General features: G+C 39.4%; 1 protein-coding gene across 2 annotated transcripts in view; it reads right to left on the minus strand.

The window, feature by feature from the left end:
- Positions 1–21,537, minus strand: part of RDX (radixin) — a 95,762-nt gene that overhangs the window by 39,918 nt on the left and 34,307 nt on the right. For both annotated transcript variants that reach the window (XM_045482728.1, XM_045482729.1), the window contains 5 exons: positions 18,311–18,394; positions 17,963–18,109; positions 14,243–14,339; positions 13,610–13,773; positions 8,152–8,282 (listed from right to left, as the gene is read on the minus strand). In XM_045482728.1, coding sequence (XP_045338684.1) covers positions 8,152–8,282; positions 13,610–13,773; positions 14,243–14,339; positions 17,963–18,109; positions 18,311–18,394 — 623 coding nt within the window. The remainder of the gene's footprint in view (positions 1–8,151; positions 8,283–13,609; positions 13,774–14,242; positions 14,340–17,962; positions 18,110–18,310; positions 18,395–21,537) is intronic.

Genomic DNA, 21,537 nt, shown 5'->3' on the forward strand with positions numbered 1-21,537 from the left:
TTATTTTGTATGCAAAAAAACAGAAACAAAACAAAGAAACAAACAAAACATAGGTATTTAATACTCCCAGTAGAGTGGAACAAAGGTGGAGTGGAATGCAGCAGCCTGAGGCCTGTAGTACTGAACCAGACTTAGCAGATACAGATTTAAACTTTGGGGCCACGAAGGCATCCAAGAGGCCAAGAGCCTGAATAGAAGAGGAAGCTCTAAAATCTGCACGCTATTGGGGCACCTGGGTGGCTCAGTTGGTTAAGTGTCCTGCTCTTGGCTTCAGCTCAGGTCATGATCTCACAGTTTGTGGGTTCAAGCACCACATTGGGCTCTGTACTGGCAGTAGGCGTCCCGCTTGGCATCCTCTCCCCTCCCCCCACCCCCCAGTCTCTCTCAAAAATAAGGAAATAAATAAATAAATAATCATGTTATTTCCCCTCAAGATGTTTGCCAACTCTTAAAACATATGGGGTGTAAAACAAGGAAAAGAAGCAAAAAAAACCAAACAAAACAAAAAAAAAAAACCCAGCTGTAGTAGGCTGAAGAGTGGAGCAAAAAGATCGACACTCTCTTGCAGCCAGGAGTCAAAGAAGGCTGGAGTTCAGGGCCCTCTAAGATAGAAGGGCCCTAGAAAATAAGCAGTCTTTCAGAAGATACTCCCGAGATGTGGCAGTGAGGGCAACAACAGGAGAAGGCCAACCTTAACAACGTCTGAAATCCCGCTCAACTCCACCAAGGCAATCTGCACACAGTGTGCCTGTCAAAAGAAAATCAAGTCCTCTCTAAAAGAAAATAACTTCATCCTAAGCCTCCCTAATGTTTCATACTCAACGTTGGGCATGCAACGAAAATTACCAAGCACATGAGGAAGCTGGGACCAAAGGACCCCCACCAATGCCCGTAAAACCCCTAAAAGAAAAACAGACTACTGTAGAGGCCCAAAGATTATCCAGATATTGGAGTCCGCAAACAAAGATGTTGACATAAGTATGATAAATACTGCTTATTTAGGAGAGATGAAGCAGCCGCAAGGCACGAAAAAAAATGCCGAGCCCAGAGGAGCACTGACAATAATGCAGAAGCAGAGCTGCGGGCACCTTACAGATCCTCCGCAGGAACGGCGAAGGCCAGAGTCCCTTCTACAATTATGCAAGCTCGTTATCAATCTTTTCTTTATGATTATGAAAATATTGTCCTTTGCTATCTTCTAGAAATTTCATTCTCCCTTCAACATTTAGGTCCACAATCCACAGCCCCTCCACAGAGAAACAGATACTAAAATTCAGGAGATCTTTGACAGGGACGCAGATATACTACTAATTTTACTTTAGCAAAACCTTGAGACACCAGAATCATGCATTAAGTGCCATCCCCCCAAAAGATAAAATATTTATGACGACCAAACCACCAGTAAAGCTACAAAAGAGCATGTGAAGCTCCTCCTGTGGCTCAGAGTAAAGGTTAAGGAAAGAAAATTTGAAACGCCTAGACTTGTAGACGTCAGGGGAGGACCCATCAGAAAAGCCAGAAATAAATGCCAGCTTGGAGGATAAATCAGAGTTAGGGAGCCACCATTAATCACATCCTCAACCCACAGAAGTCTGCAGCAAAAACATCGCAACAGCTCATGATCTTCCTGTCTTGGACTATCCATCTACAGAACTTCCCTTCCAGACACGCTCTATTCAGAAGAGGGTTATGAATAACTAGAAAAGGAAGCCAAAGAACATGGGAAAAAAGGAAAAGTACAGTTAATACAACAAACAGAGAGAGAAGACTACCAACCGAGGAAGGATCCCAGTGGTGCCTCTGCCACCACCACCACAGGAGAAGAGGGTCTACACTGTGAAATACGCAGAACACCGGCACTGCTGATTCACACCGAGCAGTCCAGTCCTGGCAGAGAATAAACTGCTGGAGCTGTAGTTTGTCCTGTAATAAACTAAATGGTTCCCTATGGTAACTTGTTTCCAAGTCATTATTCTCCTTTTCTCAACTTCAGGATGATTTATAAAAGTATGCAATGTGTAACAATTAATGCCATTAACAATTAACGTTAACAAATAATGTCATAAAAGATCATTTAAAATATAAGTAATCTGGAAGCCCAGGAGCTGCCCTTGTCTTTGCAACGTGCTTCCTACCGTACATGAGCATGCACTTGGCTGTACATCTATTACTCATCTCTGAGACATGTCAGTTTCAAGTTTTTCTAGATACAACTGGTAACTGAACAGTGTGGCACTGGCAATAGAGAAACAGGTTAAGTGGAACAGCACAGTCCAGAAGCAGATCCATACACATACCGTCTTCTGGACTGGTGACAAAGGTGATGGCTGTAGTCCAACGGGGTAAAGGACAGTCTTTGTAGCAAATGGGTCTGGGTCAACTGGAAATACTTTGGGGAGAAAATAAACCTTGACTCCTACAAAACTGGTTACGTATGTATGGAATGTGAACCTACGTGTGAAAAGTAAAGCAGTATCGGGGCGCCTGGGTGGCTCAGTCAATAAAGCGTCCGACTTCAGCTCAGGTCATGATCTCGCGTTCTGTGAGGTCGAGCCCCGCGTCGGGCTCTGTGCTGACAGCTCGGAGCCTGGACCTGCTCAGATTCTGTGTCTCCCTCTCTGCCCCTCCCTTGCTCATGCTCTCTCTCTCAAAAATAAATAAGAACACTAAAAAAATTAATTAAAAAAAAAGTAAAGCGTGAAAAATAATACATTCACAGCTATAAGTAAAAGAGTGATAAATGGAACTTAAAATGAAAAACCTCTCTTCATTAAAAGACACTATTAAGAGAGAAAAAAGGTAAACCATGGAGAGATTTTTCTTTTAAAAATTCATGAAAAGAACTATAGATCAATTAAAAACAATTTTTTAAGCAAAAGACATGAAAACACACTTCACAGATAGCTATAAACACTTGCAAAAGTGCTCAAAATCAAATTATCAGTCATCAAGAAAATGTCCTGGACTCACTATGCTCACCATCACGACTAAACAGAAAACACAAAAAGAAGCACTGACAATAACAAGTCATTAAAGTAATGAAGATGCAGAGCCAATGAACTTCCATTCACCACTGGAAGGAACGAACACGGACACAACCACTTTGGGAAATGATGGCAGGACCTCTGATCAACTGTGGCAGTGATCTGGTCCAGCAATTCCACTCCCAGGGGTATACACCTCCTCTGAATTCATACACAAATGCTATGTTTAAGAATGTTCGTAGCAGCCTTATTTCACAACAGCCCCAAAATGGAAAAGCCTCAAATGTCTCCGACCACCAGGAGAATGGATAAATTGTGTGATGTACATGCAACAGAATATTACACAGCCGCGTAAAAGAATAAACCACACCTATAGGCATAAGATTTGAGAAAAAGAAGCCAACTACATGAATTTATATAAAGTTCAAAACAGGCAACACTATTCTTAAGCCTAACACCAAAAGCACAAGCAAAAAAGGAAAAATAAAGAAGCTGGACTTCATCCAAATTTAAAATCATTGGGCTTAAAGAACACCTGCATCAAAATGAAGATAATCCACAGAACAGGAGAAATCATCTGCAAATCCTGTACCTGGTAGGTCATAAGACATCTGTACTGAGCTATATAAAAAACTCTAACACCTCAACAACAAAAAGACAATGCAGTTGAAAAATGGGAAATTTGAAAATACATTTTTCCAAAAAAGATATATAAATGGCCAATAAACCTATACAAGGATGCTCAACTCCATTAGCCATTCAGAAAATGCAAATCAAAACCACAGGAGCACTTCAAGTGCACAAGGATGACCATAATCCAAAAGACTGACATCAGCAAGTGTTGGTGAGGCTATGGATCGTACAAACCACACACTGCCAGCGGGAATGCGACAGGTATAGTCGTTTTAGACACCAGTTCGGCAGTTCATCAAAAAGTTCAACGTGAACTTACACATGACCCATTAATCTACTCCCAACTTTACACTCAAATGAAAACATACGAATACACAATAACCAGTAAAAAGATGTTCACAGCAACATATTCACAACAGCCAAATGGTGGAAACAACCCAAATGTTCACCAACTAAGGGATAAGTAAAACGGAGGATACCCATACAACGATTGTCACTCAGCTGTAAAAAAGAATGAATGCCTGATACAAGCTACAACATGGGTGAACCTCAAAAACATTATGCTCCAGGAAAGACCGTTACCGAAGACCACATTCTGCACTTTTCCATTCAGATGAAATGACCAGAACCCACAAGTCTACAGAGCAAAAAAGTAGATGAGCACTGGGGGAGGGAAGGCTGGGGAAAGAAATCTGATGGACTGCTAATGGGTATGGGGTCTCTTTGGGGTGACTGTTCTAGAATTGTGGGGTCAGCTGCACAGCTCTGAATACACTAAAAACCAATTAAACTATATACTTTAAATCATTAATTTTGTGGCATTCTACATCATATCTCAACAAAGCTGTTAAAAATTTAAAAGACTAGGGGTGCCCGGGTGGCTCAAGTGGTTAAGAGTCCAACTCCTGATTTCAGCTCAGGTCACAATCTCACAGTCATGAGACTGAGCCTGGCATGAGGCTCCATGCCCAGCATGGAGATTCTTTTTTTTTTTTTTTTTTTTTTTTCAACGTTTATTTATTTTTTTGGGACAGAGAGAGACAGAGCATGAACGGGGGACGGGCAGATAGAGAGGGAGACACAGAATCGGAAACAGGCTCCAGGCTCTGAGCCATCAGCCCAGAGCCCGACGCGGGGCTCGAACTCACGGACAGCGAGATCGTGACCTGGCTGAAGTCGGACGCTTAACCGACTGCGCCACCCAGGCGCCCCCAGCATGGAGATTCTTAAGATTCTTAAGATTCTCTCCCCCCTTCTTCCTTTGCTCCCCCCCCCCCCCCCCGTTGGTGTGCACACCCACATGCGGGCTCTCTCAAAAAAGTAAGATTAAACTCTAATGAAGATACACATCAGAGTCACATTTGGGGTGAAAAAAAGACTGGGAAGGGACATAAGGGAGGTTCCCTGAGTGGAGGTAATGTTCTGTACCTTGCTCTGGGTAGCCACAGGAATAAATTCACTTAGTAAAAATTCATTAAGCTTTGTATCTAAGAGACATGCACATTACTACATGTACACTACACTTTAATTAAAATGAAAAAAAAAAAAAAACTTGCCAAAAAAGTCTCAGAAAATTAAATTAGGGATTATTTCCTTCCATTCTAGAAATTAGAAACCTAAGGAAATTGAGAAGTTAAAATGACTTTCTGAAGGTCACATTCTAAGTCAATGACAGAATTAAAGCTTGACACCTATTTGTAGACAACGTATACATAAAACAAACGCCCCCGCTCCCAACTGCTTTTATCACACTACCATGTCCACCTCGTCCCGAACACTTAAAAAATAAAATGATCTTTATTATGTTAATTTTATTATTTTCTTTCCTCAAAAAATGTAAGCTCCATGACAGCAGAGACCTTATCTGTTCAGCACTCTATCCCCAGCACCTACAATAGGGCCTAGTACACTCTAAGTGCTCGATAAATATTCAGAATGAATGAAATCACTCTACTTTTTTTTTTATGGTTTATCTTTTCAAGGTGGGATTTCACTTTGATATTTGCTGAAGCAGTAACTGAATGCAAATATGGCTCTATTATATCTCAAATACAGTCTGCAATATCTTCAGAGATGGTTTAAAAAACTACGAGGTGTTAACTCGGTGGCTCAGTTGGTTAAGCACCCAACTCTTGGTTTCAAGCTCAGGTCATAATCTCACGGTTTTCTGAGTTCATGCCCCATGTTGGGCTCTGTGCTAACAGCTCAGAGTCTGCTTGGGATTCCCTCTCTCCCCCCCACTCACACTGTCTCTGTCTCTCTCAAAATAAATAAATAAACTTAAAAAAAAAGATAAATAATTTAACAGTGATGAATTGTGGAAATGTAAATGGTAGAATGGTTCTGTATAATGATTCATAACACATTTCAAATAATGACTGTAATAAAATTTTTTTAATTAAATGGTAATAATGAAGTATAGAAAAAGTTTCTTCTCAAACAAAAAAATTTTAGGTTTATCTACTAAATACTATTACTTAGATATGGCCAGAGTTACTGCATTTGAGTGAGAATTCAGCATAAATTACAAGACAATCATGAAGATTTTAGGACAGCCTGGAAAAGCTTTATTATTAGGAAAAAACCAAAACCAAGAAACAATTAGATGTCCTTTGCCCTAAGATGACTGATTGGAAATTGTCTTGATTGGGACACTCTACATTCTTTCTTAGGTTCTATCTTCCTTATTATATTCTTTAGTGTTTCTTGACTTGAGTAGTTCTCTGTGTGTAAATCATTAGTATTTTTATTACACATCCTAAACAAACGAAATTGAAAGGTAAGTAGCTATTCTCTCAGAAAGAGATATATGTAAATTAAAAACTGGTATCGTTCAATCTTTCCTTTAGAGTCATGCCAGTATGGTAAATTTCTTTCAACTTTTCCTTGAAAAACACACATTCCATCTGACAGCATTCTTCCTCTCCAAGCACTGCTTACAGTCTTCCACAACATCAGGCACACATGGCCTCCCTTTATCTGTATTTCTATGCGTCTTATTTCTGTCAACCACAAAGACTTGGAGCCACGCAGGCTAATTCTCTGTATTCCTAGAAGGCAGCCCAAAAGGCACTTCCTAAGTGTCCACTATATTCAACAAAAAAGGAACCTGGAGTGGTACAAACAGTATGAAGTTGGAAGTGAGAAAACAGGTTCTACTCTTGCGCTGTGGCCTGCAAACAAGTATATTTAATACCTCTGATCTTTGACCTGAGGCATTTTCTAGCTCTTAGAAGTGAGGTTTCTAATGAGTGAGAATAAGGCTACTAGGGTTTTTCCATTTCTTCTCTTACAATTATTATTTCCAATCCTCTTGGAATCAGAATGATGAACCAGTTTGTGGGTTTACAGCCATCTCTGGGACTTTGTCCCGTAGTTACCCATTTGCAAATTCTCCTCCCCACTGCTCCAGAGCATCTCCCCACCATGGTAGCCTGATGTAAGGAATGAGAATAACCTTAAATAGGTTATTATTTAATAAACTTTAATGTTCTTATTTTATTTAGAAAAAATAGAACTAAAAGCTGGTTCTACCAGTTGTCAGGAAAGCAGTTATTAATTCCAGTTAATAGTATATATTTCCAATGTTTACAACCCTCACTAAATACTATTGCTTGAGAAGAAAAACATCTTATTTTGCTCAACACCCTTTTTCTTCTGTTCTTCCTGCTATTTGTTGTTTGAAAGTAGTATATCCTAGGGGCACCTGGGTGAGAGTCTGACTTCGGTTCAGGTCATGATCTCACAGTTCATGGGTTCGAGCCCCGCATCAGGCTCTGTGCTGACAGCTCGGAACCTGGAGCCTGCTTCAGATTCTGTCTCCCTCTCTCTCTCTCTCTGCCCCTTCACCACTCATACTCTGTGTCTTTTTCTCTCTCTTTCAAAAATAAGTACACATTAAAAAAAAAATTTTTTTTAAGTAGTATATCCTAGACTTATTTAATATAAACCACTCTCTAAATCCAATTTTCCTTACTATACACTGTAGCATTCTGGTTACATTCTGCATAGGAAGTAGTTCTTCCCAATGTGTTACCAAAAACAAATACTTCTATGTGTTGTGTACTTTTTTAATATGCTAAAATGAACTTTAGAGATGGAGTTCCAAAGGAGTTTATAATAGAATAGCTTAAAACACTTTAAATTACTTAGCTGCCTTAAAGTACTGAAATATCCATAAAGCAACGAATAAAATGGCTTTTGTTGAAATGCTAGCAAGTAGTGAAAATGTGTGTTTACAGAACCCTGAACAGTAAGGGGGAAAAGTTAATATATGCACTCATTTACAACATTTAATAAGGGTACACATGAAAACAGCTCCGTGTTTAAATAAATAAAAAAGAAAGAACACACGAACACAGGAACATTCTATGCGCCTCAGTTAAATGTGTTTAGGATGTGATTCCAGTATGTATTAATCTGACAACTAAATGGACTTATTCTACAAGACAAATAAGATTTAACAGAGTAAGGAAATATCACATCTGACAAAAGAGGAATGATTGTGAATCCAACATTAAACAGAAGCTCCTACCTTTCTGGGCTTTCAGCGTCTGTTCTTCTATTTGCCGTAGACGCTCCATTAGCTCCTCCTTCTCACGTTCTATCCTCTCCTTCTCCTTTTCTGCTATCTCCCTTTTCTTCTTCTCATTCTCTAATTGTGCCCTTAAGAGGAATTAGAATTGCTTTGTTACATACTAATACGTAGAAATTTTGACGTGAAACTCAAGTACTGTGAGTAAACTAAGAAAAATCTAAGTGTAAGTATTTAAAATTTTGTTTTAAGGTTTATTTATTTTTGAGAGAAACAGAGACAGAGCTTGAGTGGGGGAGAGGCAGAGAGAGAGGGAGACACAGACTCCGAAGCAGGCTCCAGGCTCTGAGCTGTCAGCACAGGGCCTGATGCGGGGCTTGAACTCATGGACTGCGAGATCATGACCTGAGCCCAACTGAGACACCCAACGGAATTACCCACCCAGACACCCCTAAGTATAAGTATTTTAAGAGTCTTCATTATATTCAGCTGATCTCAAAAAACCATCCAGTTGAAAATACAAGACTGCCCTGTGATATGCACATGCACAGGATTACAAGGCATTCTTTTTGTGAGGTCACAGGAAATGTCATCCAGGACTGCTTAAAAAGATATTAACAACTTAGCCATTGTGGAAAGATTTTCAAGGTAAAAATTTAAAGAAGTGCTAGGAAAGTATAACTGTCAGATATATCCCTGTATACAAAGCATATTTTTAATGTGGACTTGAATGGGGGGTGGGGGGAAGCTGGGAGAATTATCACTTACATACTTGGTGAATTCTGACAACACATTACAGGTCAGCACAAAAGGAGTTAACTGCACACTTTTGTTGAGAGAAATAAGAAGGCTTAAAAGGAGTACACAAGGCTATTTTACTTAAACTGTTTAAAGTAAAATAACCTGGGAAGGCAAGAATGTTCAATCATTAACATGAATTAACACATTTTTAATTCCTAAGGTAGCACCAACTTAAGCTGATATAAATGGCCAGTTTTATCTCCTGCATCTGCCAGGGGCCTAATGAGACTGTTTCTTCTAAATATAGCCAAATTCACTCATCAAACATCTACCAAGAACTTACCAGGGGTCAGACTCTATGTTGAGGGCCAGAAATATACTATTTCATAAATTTAATCAATATTCAATATTCCCATTACTTTAATGGGAATAATTTTCTTTTTTTTTTTTTTTTTAATTTTTTTTTCAACGTTTATTTATTTTTGGGACAGAGAGAGACAGAGCATGAACGGGGGAGGGGCAGAGAGAGAGGGAGACACAGAATCGGAAACAGGCTCCAGGCTCTGAGCCATCAGCCCAGAGCCCGACGCGGGGCTCGAACTCACGGACGGCGAGATCGTGACCTGGCTGAAGTCGGACACTTAACCGACTGCGCCACCCAGGCGCCCCTCTTTTTTTAGTTAAAAAAAAAATCAATTATTTGGGCACCTGGGTGACTCAGTTGGTTGGGCGTCTGACTTGATTTCAGTTTAGGTCATGATCTCAGGTTTGTGGGATAGCCCGGATAGCATCCAGGCTCAATATGGACCCTGCTTAGGATTCTCTCCCTCCCTTCCTGTCTCTCCCTCTCTCTATCTGCCCCCTTCCCTGCTAGCACTCACCCTCTCTCTAAAATTAAAAAAAATAAAATAAAAATCAATGATGATTTCATGTCTGATTCTTATCTGAGTACATCTAAATTTCCCCCCAAAACCCATCACTGCCATCTGGTGTCAATTCTGAATTTCAGGCACAAAATCTCAATTTCCAGTCTCTATCTGATAAAGTCAATAGCAAAGTTTTATCATTGAAGCTTTTTTCCCTTACTCTATAAACCTAAACTTAAAAATTCCTGCCGCTCCTAAATATTTAACTGCCCCTGCCACAGAAAGAGGCTCCAGCTTTGGAACAAACGGGTAGAGTTATAACAAGTCAACAAGAAGTAAGACAGACAGCTAATGGTGACCTAGTACATCAGGCCAAAACCTGACGTTCAAGGGCACCCCCCTCTAACTAACTCTAAGCCTATTTCTAACTTTCAAGCCTTAGTAAAGGTGCATTTTCCCATGAAGCCTCCTGTGGTTAAGTAAAGCCACAAATGTAAGTTTTTATTCGGAGTTTAGGTTTGGAAACCCTAATTTGACCAAGTCGTTCTAGTTTAAGAGCATATATAACATATTAATAAACTCTCAATTCTCCACTAACATGCAGAAAATAAAGTATTTTAGAATACCTTACCTTTTAAAGAATATCAGATGAACCCAATTACAGGTTTAAAGGGTAAAAGCTAACTTATATTCAGCTTCCATCCAGACTATGCACTAATAATATTAAGCATTATTATACTTCTTATTAAGGGCCAGGGACTTGGCTAAATGTCTGTATGCCACTGTCGTTCTTTCTCACAAAAATCTCTGCAACCTTGAAGCTGGGTCACAGTGACACGAGCAGCCGGCCATGACACAGAATACCGCACGGCTAAGCTACAACTGGTATGTAGGTATCTGATTCTAAACTGTGTCCATTTAAATATATATATATACATTTATTTATTTGAAGAGAGAGAGAGAGAGAGCGAGCTAGCAGGGAGGGGCAGAGAGAGAGGGAGACGGAGATTCCCAAGCAGGCTCCACGCCGTTTACGTGGAGCCCGACACGGGGCTCGATCCCACGAACCGTGAGATCACGACCTGAGCCAAAATCAAAAGTCAGACGCTCAACCGACTGAGCCACCCAGATGCCCCTAAACTGTCTCCATTTTTTATCTGGTAACGATTTTAGCCATCCAAAAAAATGTTCAGGAATTACAGAGTGACTTATCATTCAACCTGGATGTAAAGAACTTAGAGCACAGACTGCAGAGCCCAACAACCCACGGTACAGAACATCGCCTTCACTGCCAAAAATCCAGTTACGGGAGTTCAGGTGACAGAACACGGCCACGCACAACGGCACTTCCGGGAGAGAGGCTGCCTTGCCGCCCCCTACCCACTCCGGCAGCACAGGCAGCGCTAGCGAAGCGACCCCTCCCCCCTCTACTGCTGGCTACCCCGCCAGAGGGCTTGACCACAACTGCTTCCACACGTACGGCTGTCATTTTTCTCTCTCTGATCTGGAAAGCAGGGACTAGATGAAGGCTCGGCACGCCATTTCTGAACGACCTGCCAGATCCCTGTGTGCTAGACTAACGTAAAACCTCCTCTGAGCACTCGAATGAATTAAACGGTGACTAAATTCCTACACGGTACGAGGTAATTAATGTTTGCCAGTGAAAGGTGTTAAATTTATCTGAGACAGAAACCACGGCATGGTTACTGCGTGAAAAAGGAAACTTCAAGTCTTCCACTTCCATCTGGGCTTCAGAGTAACTCAAATACGGTATGATCACCAAATGGTACTTATTAATCACACTACATACACTAGAAGCCATCCAGCACTCCTCTATGGGAGAGAAATAAAGGACAAATAGGCAAACATATTTAAGAATGGAAATCATGTATCAACATTACAGGGAAGCAGAACAGAGGGCATTTTATGGAGTGATATGTATGAGGTGTGATTTTTTTTTTTTTTAAACTCATGACAGGAGATCTTAGACATGGGCCTGGAAGGGAAGGGATGGGAAGTGAGAAAGAGAGGGTACGGGTAAGGGTGAGAATGCATAGAAGGAAGGAAGGAAGGAAGGGAGGGAGGGAGGGAAGGAGGGAGGGAGGGAGGAGGGAAGGGAGGGAGGGAGGGAGGGAGGGAGGGAGGAGGGAGGGAAGGGAGGGAGGGAGGGAGGGAGGGAAGGGAGGGAGGAAGGAAGGAAGGGAAGAAGGAAAAAAATTAGTCTTTGTGAGGGAAATGGAGAGGCTATGATGATTATGAATATAAAGTAAAGCTCCAATAAGAACCACTTAAAAAAAATTTTTTTTTTAACGTTTTATTTATTTTTGAGACAGAGAGAGACAGAGCATGAACGGGGGAGGGGCAGAGAGAGAGGGAGACAAAGAATCGGAAGCAGGCTCCAGGCTCTGAGCCATGAGCCCAGAGCCCGACGCGGGGCTTGAACTCACGGACTGTGAGATCGTGACCTGAGCCGAAGTCGGACGCTTAACCGACTGAGCCACCCAGGCGCCCCAATAAGAACCACTTTAAAAAGCATGTAAGCCTAAAACCACAATGTGATCCTAAGCTACATGAGAGAAGTGAAAAGGGACAGAGCACAGTCAATCCAAGTTAGTATCTTTAATGATGGGGTGAGGAATTACTGGAAAGTTTCATGCCTACATAAAAAAACGTCTGGCAACACAGCAGACTTCTCTAAGGCAGACAACCTGAGGAGAGCTATCTAAATTACAGAGAACATTTAAGAAAAAAACAAAACAAAAACATCATTAAACACAAACACTAAAAATGGTAAGTAGTAAAATTTTATCTAGCAGAGGACCTATTTCTTATATTTAAATCGCGTTATTCCCAAGATGTTTGAAATATGTAAGTTTATATATGTTTAGAGCTCCTCAGTTTTGTTTTGTTTAGGACCCACTCATTTCTTAAACGACTGTATTATTCTATACCACAAAGATTTCCTCAATGAAAGTTAATTTTAAACTCCAAGTCAGGGGGCGCCTGGGTGGCCGCAGTCGGTTAAGCGTCCGACTTCAGCCAGGTCACGATCTCGTGGTCTGTGAGTTCGAGCCCCGCGTCAGGCTCTGGGCTGATGGCTCAGAGCCTGGAGCCTGTTTCTGATTCTGTGTCTCCCTCTCTCTCTGCACCTCCCCCGTTCATGCTCTGTCTCTCTCTGTCCCAAAAATAAATAAACGTTGAAAAAAAAAAAAAAAACTTAAAAAAAAAAAATAAACTCCAAGTCAATCTAGGATGAGATTTGGGAATAATGCTGCTGACTCTGGTAATCTGGTTCCAGCGTCCACAGGCTTTCATTATCTATCCCTTTCAGGAACTCTCTAGGATATTTAACAGTATCTTTTTCAAAAGTCTATGTAACCGTGGTTGATAACATCAGTGTCACTGGCGGGGGTCCTGGTGTTGCTCTGTATAATGACTTTTCACTTGAGTTCAACAGTGTCACTGATATGGCTTTAAAGCAAAATATTCAGCAATTCTTATCCTGAAAAATTTGGAAATACAAGTCAGAAGGGAAACAAACTTGAAAAATTCCAAACCACTATGGTACCCAAACCAGTGAGTCAGGGAAAAGCAAGTATGTTCAAAAAAAAAAAAAAAAAAAAAAAAGTACATCTGCGAAATCATGGGAAGCTACCCTCTCAGAAACGTGTCAAAGATTTATCACTCACAGAGTATACACACTCATTTCAGAAGATAAGGAGAGCACTCATTCCATTTTAATACAATGAAAACAATGCAAAAATGTAAGCTCAGAGAATGCTAAAAAAACTGAGTATTCTTAAATTTTAGCTCACCTACTCAATTACGCATCACAGACCTAAATTCCATACCTTTCCAACTGCTTCTGATGTTTCTCCTCCCTTGCCTGAGCCTTCATCTGCTGCACTTCAATAGTATCAGGCTTCCTTCTCCGCATGTACAGTTCATGGTTTCCCATACATAAAGCCAAAATCCGCTTATTGATTCTCAGACGAGGTGCATAAAAAACAAAATCCTAAACATAAAGTTTCTGAATTAAAATCTTCCTGAAGATAGTGTCTCTCACAATAACATGCACTAAATTTTAACATGTGGTATGAATTCGAATGTCGTATTATACACAGTTCAGAAATCATAAAACTTCCTACCTCCAAGCGACTAGGCCATGTTTGCACTGGACTAGGAAGGCTAGCAGCGAACAAGTGTTTTTACTGCTTCTTAGGAATGAGGATTGTTAACAAATATCACCCACCTTATAGCTGAATCTCAGTTAAAATAAAACTCTAATATTTCTGTCATAAAAAAGATTAAAACTTTGTATATTTACTAGCATTCATTATTCTCTCACTGGGAAAGTTAAACTATGGAAAGAGCGAGTCAGGAGCAAGTCAATAAATGAACGATGCCACTCTTCAAATGATTATCACAGCAAAGTGGCAGAAATTAAAAAAGAGTTAATACAGAACATAAAGAATTTTACTTACAGGTGCCTTTTTGTCGATTGGCTTTATAACAAATTTTTTGTCATTGAATGAAATATTTCTGATTTCACTCCAGGGAAAACCAATTTTAGGTGTTAACCTTAAAAAATGAAAGCATTCCTTTACTTAAAAGCAAGAAACAAAAGGCAAAATTCATTAACATTTTGGGGCCAATTTAGCTGAATGACCAGTCTTAAGAGTGCCAGACTTTCAAATGCATTACCTTACTTATACTACTGACATTATCTTCTAAGGGGAAACTTGATCAGTTAAGTCACATAAAACAAAGAATAACTATCAAAGGATTTCATAAATGCGTCATGAGCCTTGAAAGCATCATACTTGCTTTCTTAAAATTACCTAGAAAACACTAGCAACCCAGAGTGCAGAACTGAGCTTCCTGGGGTTCTGTATTAGCTCTATTTAGAATCAAGCTGCTACAACTATTAAAAATGTTTAAGGAGAGGGGAAAAAAGAAGTCTTCATAACTTTTCGTGTGATTTATAGACCTGTTACTAAATATGAAAATTTTTTATTTCCTTCCTCTCTTTACTTTAAAAATGAGTATTTGTGAATAACATTAAAAACACAATTTTCAGTATCTTTAATTTTTTTTTAAGTTTATTTTAAGGGGGGGAGAGAAAGAAAGCACGCACAAGTCGGGGGTGGGGGGCAGAGACAGAGGGAGACAGAATTCCAAGCAGGCTCCACACTGTGAGCACCGATCCCAATGTAAGGTTTGAACTCACAAGCTGTGAGATGATGACCTGAGGCAAAACCAAGACTTGGACACTTAACCGAATGAGCCACACAGACGCCCCTAAATTTTTTTAGTGTTTATTTTTGAGAGAGAGAGAGAGAGAGAGAGACAGGCAGACAGACAGACAGACAGACGGAGGATGCATGGGGGAGGGGCAAAGAGAGGGAGACACGGAATCTCAAGCAGCCTCCAGGCTCTGTGCTGCCAGCTCAGAGCCCGACAAGGGGCTCGAACCCAAAAACCATGAGATCATGACCTGAGCCGAAGTTGGACACTAACTGACCGAGCCACCAGGCACCCCTAATTTTCAGGATCTTTAAAATGATTCATTTTATGGTATGTGAATTCTACCTCCAAAGAAAAAAGGTTAAGACATTCACACACACACCAATGTTGGGGTCAGTGACAGGCCTGGAATTCCCACGTTAAACCTACGCAGCACTTACCTCCATTTTACCACACCACACACATACTGGAATAACAATTTTCTTCTGCTTTTCATATATTTTACTGTTTCAGACCACCCATCAAATTTGTCACTGTTATCCGATAACAAGTGTACAAAATGATTATGACATCCATGCTGGCCAAAAGACATCTTTTTAATCAGTATTCTGAGAACTGAGTATGAATTTCTACCTACTGATAGTTCCTTTAATTCTTAAGGAGATTAAGAACTGAAGCACAGCAAATAATTTTTTCTGCATAAAACTTTATCAATATCCACGACTTATACTGCCCTCTAATGGTCATTCAAATGTCAAAGTTACCTGCTTGAAAGGGGGGGGGGTGCTGGAACACAGTTGTTTTTTTTTTATTATTTTTTTTAACGTTTTATTTTTGAGACAGAGAGAGACAGACCGTGAGCAGGGGAGGGGCAGAGAGAGAGTGAGACATAGAATCCAAAGCAGGCTCCAAACTCTGACCTGTTAGCACAGAGCATGACGAGGGCCTCGAACCCACAAACTGCGAGATCATGACCTGAGCTGAAGTCAGACGCTTAACTGACCAAGCCACCCAGGCGCCCCCACAGTTGTTTTTTTAATGTTTATTATTTATTTTGAGAGAGACAGAGAGGGAGAGAGAGAGAGGAAGCGCATGCACAAGCGTGGAGTGGGGGGGGGGAGAGAGGGAGAGAGGGAGAGAGGGAGGGAGGGAGGGAGAGAGAGGGGGAGAGAGAGGGGGAGAGAGAGGGGGAGAGAGAGAGAGAGAATATATCAGAAGCAGGCTCCAGGCTCTGAGCTATCAGCACAGAGCAAGATGCAGGGCTTGAACCCACCAACAGCAAGATTACAACCTGAGCTGAAGTCAGATGCTTAAGTGACTGAGCCACCCAGGCGCCACAAGGAGCACAGTATTTTTTAGGTAAGGCTGTACTATGTTTACACACTATTTTGAAAAATTCTAAAGCAATTTCCTCATGTAATTCTCACAACAATCCTGTGAGGTGAGCCTGGCAGTTACATGAATTTCAGAGAGTTAATAACCTGACCAGGGTCACAAAGGCAATTAGTAGCAGAACTGTTAAACGAACCTAACCAAGCTTTTAAAGTTGTCCACTATTTTGACTTTTAAAAATATTTTAGAAATACAACAGATTTTAGCTATTTAAAAAAAAGTGATGGGGCGCCTGAGTGGCTCAGTCAGTGAGTGACTGACTTCAGGTCATGAACTCACAGTTTTTGAGTTCGAGCCCCGCGTCAGGCTCTGTGCTGACAGCTCAGAGCCTGGAGCCTGCTTCGGATTCTGTGTCTCCCTCTCTCTCTGCCCCTCCCCAACTCATGCTCTCTCTGTGTCTCAGAAATAAACAAACATTAAAAAAATTAAAAAAAAATTTAAAAAAGTGAACCAGTATAGGTAAGACCAAAATCCTTTTTGTCCACAATCTCAAATCTTAGTCCTTCCCATCCTGAGCTAACCCCCTCTCTTTCATATTCCCCATTTTTATCTGTAAGCATATTTATAATGGGTAGTCTAGTAGAAACTAATTCAATGATTTTTAAAAGAAAGAAAAGGGAAAAAAGATTTGGGCCACAAAATTGGGTCTGTAAATCCATTTTGCTTTTCAAAACTTTCAAAATATTCTATTCTGAATGATATAGCCTTTTAACTTGCTTCGTAATATAAGTAAAAACTATATTATCAGAGTAAAATTAGTAAAATGCTCTCTTTTAGACTTATTGTTAGAAATGTTTATTTTATCAGATATTTGTAATAATGAAACTAAAATTCTAGACAGAATAAAGAGAAACGCCTTAGAGGAAGACATCACTGGCATGGACTTGAATGTTTATGTGGTACAGCAAATAAATTAAAGAAAATATAAAGCAATTGTAGCTATCATTCCTAAAAGTATTTTAAGAGTCTGATGTATTTTATACCAATATAAAAATTACTACCTGGTCAATTTCAAAAAAAAATAATAATAATAATAATAATAATAACACTATCTACTATGCTTACTTGATATAGTGATATTCTACTTTATTGATGTTCAAAAAATTCAAAACAATTCCTATAAATGTCTAAAAAAAGGTGTTACAAAATACAATAAATCATGTATCTATCAATTTCATTCTCATTGCTCTTGATTTCTTATATATGTTAATTTCAATTTCAACCTATATGCCAAGCATAGTATTTAAGGAATTACTCTTCACCTATACAGGGAACAAATGTAATTAATTTACTGGACAGAACTCATTAGAGAGCAAAAGAAGTGAATCACTCCATCTGATAAATACACTGAGAAGCAGAACTCTGAAGCTATAAGATGTTGCAAAGATGGAGACATGATATCCAAAAGTCTATGGGGCCCTAACTAATCATTTAAGAAAAAAAAAAAAAAAAAAAAAGGCAGTAAGAGTAATCAAGCCAAAAAAGAACTTTTACAGACACAGCATAAAATTAAAGCCATACAGATCATTAATGACCAGTTTTTACCATGCAACTAATTTACTCACTTGTCATCATGCTCATAAATATTCAGACCCAGAGCATCAACGCCTAGCCACAATTCGGTTCCCTTTTTATTTTTTATTTCAAAATAGTTGACTCCATACATTTCTAGATCTTGTGCAATCTTGAGGTATTCCATCATAGAATCTTCTCTGTTAAAATAAAGTTTATTGTAATACACTTAAATAAAGGTAATACCAAAAAATTACAAAAATACTTTGGATTACAATGTAGTGCTTTATATTTATTCATATAAGTTGAATGATCTTTGGGGGATAATCTGATATATTAATACATGCTATGAAATGAAAATACTTTGAGGAAAAATACTAAGAAAATAGCCACCCAAATACCTCAGCATTCCTCTGTGTTCTTCATGCCAGTTCTGTATTCTTTCTTCCCACTGTTCTTTTGTCAGCTTGTGTTGTTCCAAAACACTGTAAGGGAAAAAAAAAAATCTATGAGAATGCCTCTATGATTCAAAATCAACATTCATTTAAAAGTCTAGACTTAGGGCACCTGGGTGGCTCAGTCGGTTAAATGTCTGACTTTGGCTCAAGTCATATCGCGGTTTGGGGGTTTGAGCCCACATCTGGCTCTGTGCTAACAGCTCTGAGCCTGGAGCCTGCTTCAGATTCTGTGTCTCCCTCGCTCTGTGCCCCTCCCCTACTCATGCTCGCTCTCTCCATCTCTCAAAAATGAATAAACATAAAAAAAAAAAAAAGTTAAAAAAAAATGTAGACTCATTCAGTACCTTAACTGTGATGGTGGCTGACATAAAGACAGTGTCAAATTGCACTGAACACACACACACACAAATGCTTGACTGCAGGTAAAACTGATAAAATCTGGATCAGGTTGGCGAACTGTATCAATATCTTAGTTGATATCGTACCCAATATGCAAGACGTTACCAAAACGTTGGGAGAAGGATACAAAGAATCTCTCTAGTTTTTACAACTGCTTGTGAATCTGGAATTATCTCAAGATAAAAAGTTTCTAGAATCCTGAAATTATTTTAAATAATACATTTTTAAAAAACAGTTACACAGATACTTTATGAGAATTGAAATGTTTCCAATGAATACACTATTGGACAAAAGAAAAAAAAGGAAAATGACTTTCTCATTACTAACAGAAAAATAAGAGAACAGAGTGAAAATCAGAATTCTCCAGCCTTAATTTCTTCCTTTACTCTATGTATTTACTTTCCTTGATGCTAAATTTAATTGTTATTTTCTTTAGATAATACTTTATATAAAATTATACAAGTGAAAAGTTATACTTTTTACCATCCCACACTCTCCAAATAACTTTATTAGTTTCTTTTTAATCCTCCCAGTGTTCCTTATGTTAATATAAGCAAACCTATATTCTACTACTAATATCTTAACACCAAACCAGCAAATTCTACATGCATATATCTGCTCTACACACCACAGATTATTTATTTCTATTCTCTTTGGGTCAGATAATGATAATTATACATCTTTCTTTATTGGTGAATCCTCAGATCCTACTTTATTAATAGCAAAAGCTGTGGTGTTAAAATATTATCGTTCAACTGCATAAAAAATTTATGTGAGTCCTAGGAATGTCTTGGCAGTATAAAGGAATCTCAGAATGTCGTCATCCTTTGCACAAGCTACTATTTAGAATGGATTCCTTAATGAGGTCTCAAACAAACCATTAAGTTCTTACAATGCACTGCTCCTTTCTCTGTGTATCCTCTTTTAAGCCCTTGGCTTTTTGGGAGAGAAGTTTTGTCTTCTCCCTTAGAGCAATTAAGTTTCTACATTTTTCTTGTCTTTATACTTTCTCTTGCTGCCTTGCCTCCACTGCTCACCAAGAGGCATGTAATCAGCCTTGAGGGCATAATCAGTGCAGCCAAGTGCTGGGATCATGATATTAAATAAATCTGAAGGTATGGGTTAACTTGGATGCCAGTAAGATTTATGTTCTAGTTTTTTATACCCTGCATTTCAAATAGCATTTGTTTGCATTTTGCATAATACACTTGTGCTATTAATCTGTAGGAGTCTGCAGGTGTTCAAAAATTCCCGCCCTCTCTTTCTTCTGTCCAGAAAAAGGAGTCTTTCTTCCTGGCTAATCTGTCTGACTTGGCTTTAAATCTGTCTCTCTGGGCTTTTAAGGGACTTCTCTCTTCACTTTCCCAGGATCTATACTTCATCATTTATGACGAGACATATTTATTGTCCCCCGCGTGTGCGCACGCGCACACACTCACACATATATACTTAGATGGCAAAGGACCACCACATCCATATTGCTCACCTTATATGCCCGGTACCAGCACTGAAGAGGTACTCAAAACTTTTAGAGAGAATAAAGGAATTACAGTAAATCAGCTCTTTCCCATCTTTTATAGAACATGTCTATAAACTCATGCTTTCCTAGCTTTTTATTTTCTTTTTCACGGCCCAACTTCTAAGAACTATCCATATTCACTACCTTTCGTTTGCATACCTCGCATCTACTGCCTCTAGTCCACCACAATCGGGCTGCAATCACCAACACCATACGGAAGCTGCTTCTACTAAGGTCACTACCAATGTCCTTACTGCTAAACCAACAGACACATTAGTTCTCCCTCAAACTTGACCTGTTAGTACTATTTGACACTGCTAACCAGTCCTTCCTTATACCTTGGCTTCCATGATTAACATTCCTCTGCTATTATTCTGGACTCCGGCATTTTTTTCTCAATTATGCCTTACAGGAGCCTCTTCCCCTATACTTAAAAATTAACTTCCAACAAGATCTGTCTTAGGCCTTTTGTTCATTCTAGATGTACTGTCAAGTTCATCTCTTTCATTCCATGGGATAATTATCTATTTGCTGATTATTCCCAAAACTGTATCAGACTTTGTTCTGATTCACACCTACAAACGAATACTATCTCCCTTGGTTATACTGGTTATGTTTCAAACTCAGTAGATTCAGAACTGAAATCTTCCTCCCCAAAAACATATTCCTTCTCCCCATATCTTGGCAAAACTGTATTACCCACTACCTAGATGCCCAAGTCAGAAAAGTGGCACATAAAAATTTATGTATATCTAGTTCTTTTCAAAGGAGAGAGATACTATCTGGTGGATCTGATCATCCACATCACGAGAGAGCTAAACTGTACTGTGGGAGAACAGATTGCTTATCCAGGTTTTTCTATACAAGAACTAATAGCATCCATCAAAGGCATCAAATTGTGTTTGATTTATGACTACCAAATAACCTGATTACTAATTCCCCCCCTCGGGTACTTAGTGAGAAAAAGTGTACTATACCATACATAAAATAAGTTCATCACTATGAAAGTATTTTTTCCATTTTAAATACAAAAATTAGTATTCTGATTTTATTTTTTTAAAGGAAACTTACTGTATGTATGTATTTATTTACTTATTTATTTATTTGGGGTAGGGGTGCCAGTGAATCAGGGGCAGAGAGACAGAGAATCCCAGGAGGGGTGGGTAGGGGGAAGGTTAGAGAAGAGAGAAGTGGGGCTCACCCACAATGGGGCTTATGTATTACCCAAAGTGGGGCTCATGTTCACCTGAAT

The sequence above is a fragment of the Leopardus geoffroyi genome, chromosome D1 (assembly GCF_018350155.1).
Source record: "Leopardus geoffroyi isolate Oge1 chromosome D1, O.geoffroyi_Oge1_pat1.0, whole genome shotgun sequence".
In the NCBI taxonomy this organism is placed as follows: Eukaryota; Metazoa; Chordata; class Mammalia; order Carnivora; family Felidae; genus Leopardus; species Leopardus geoffroyi.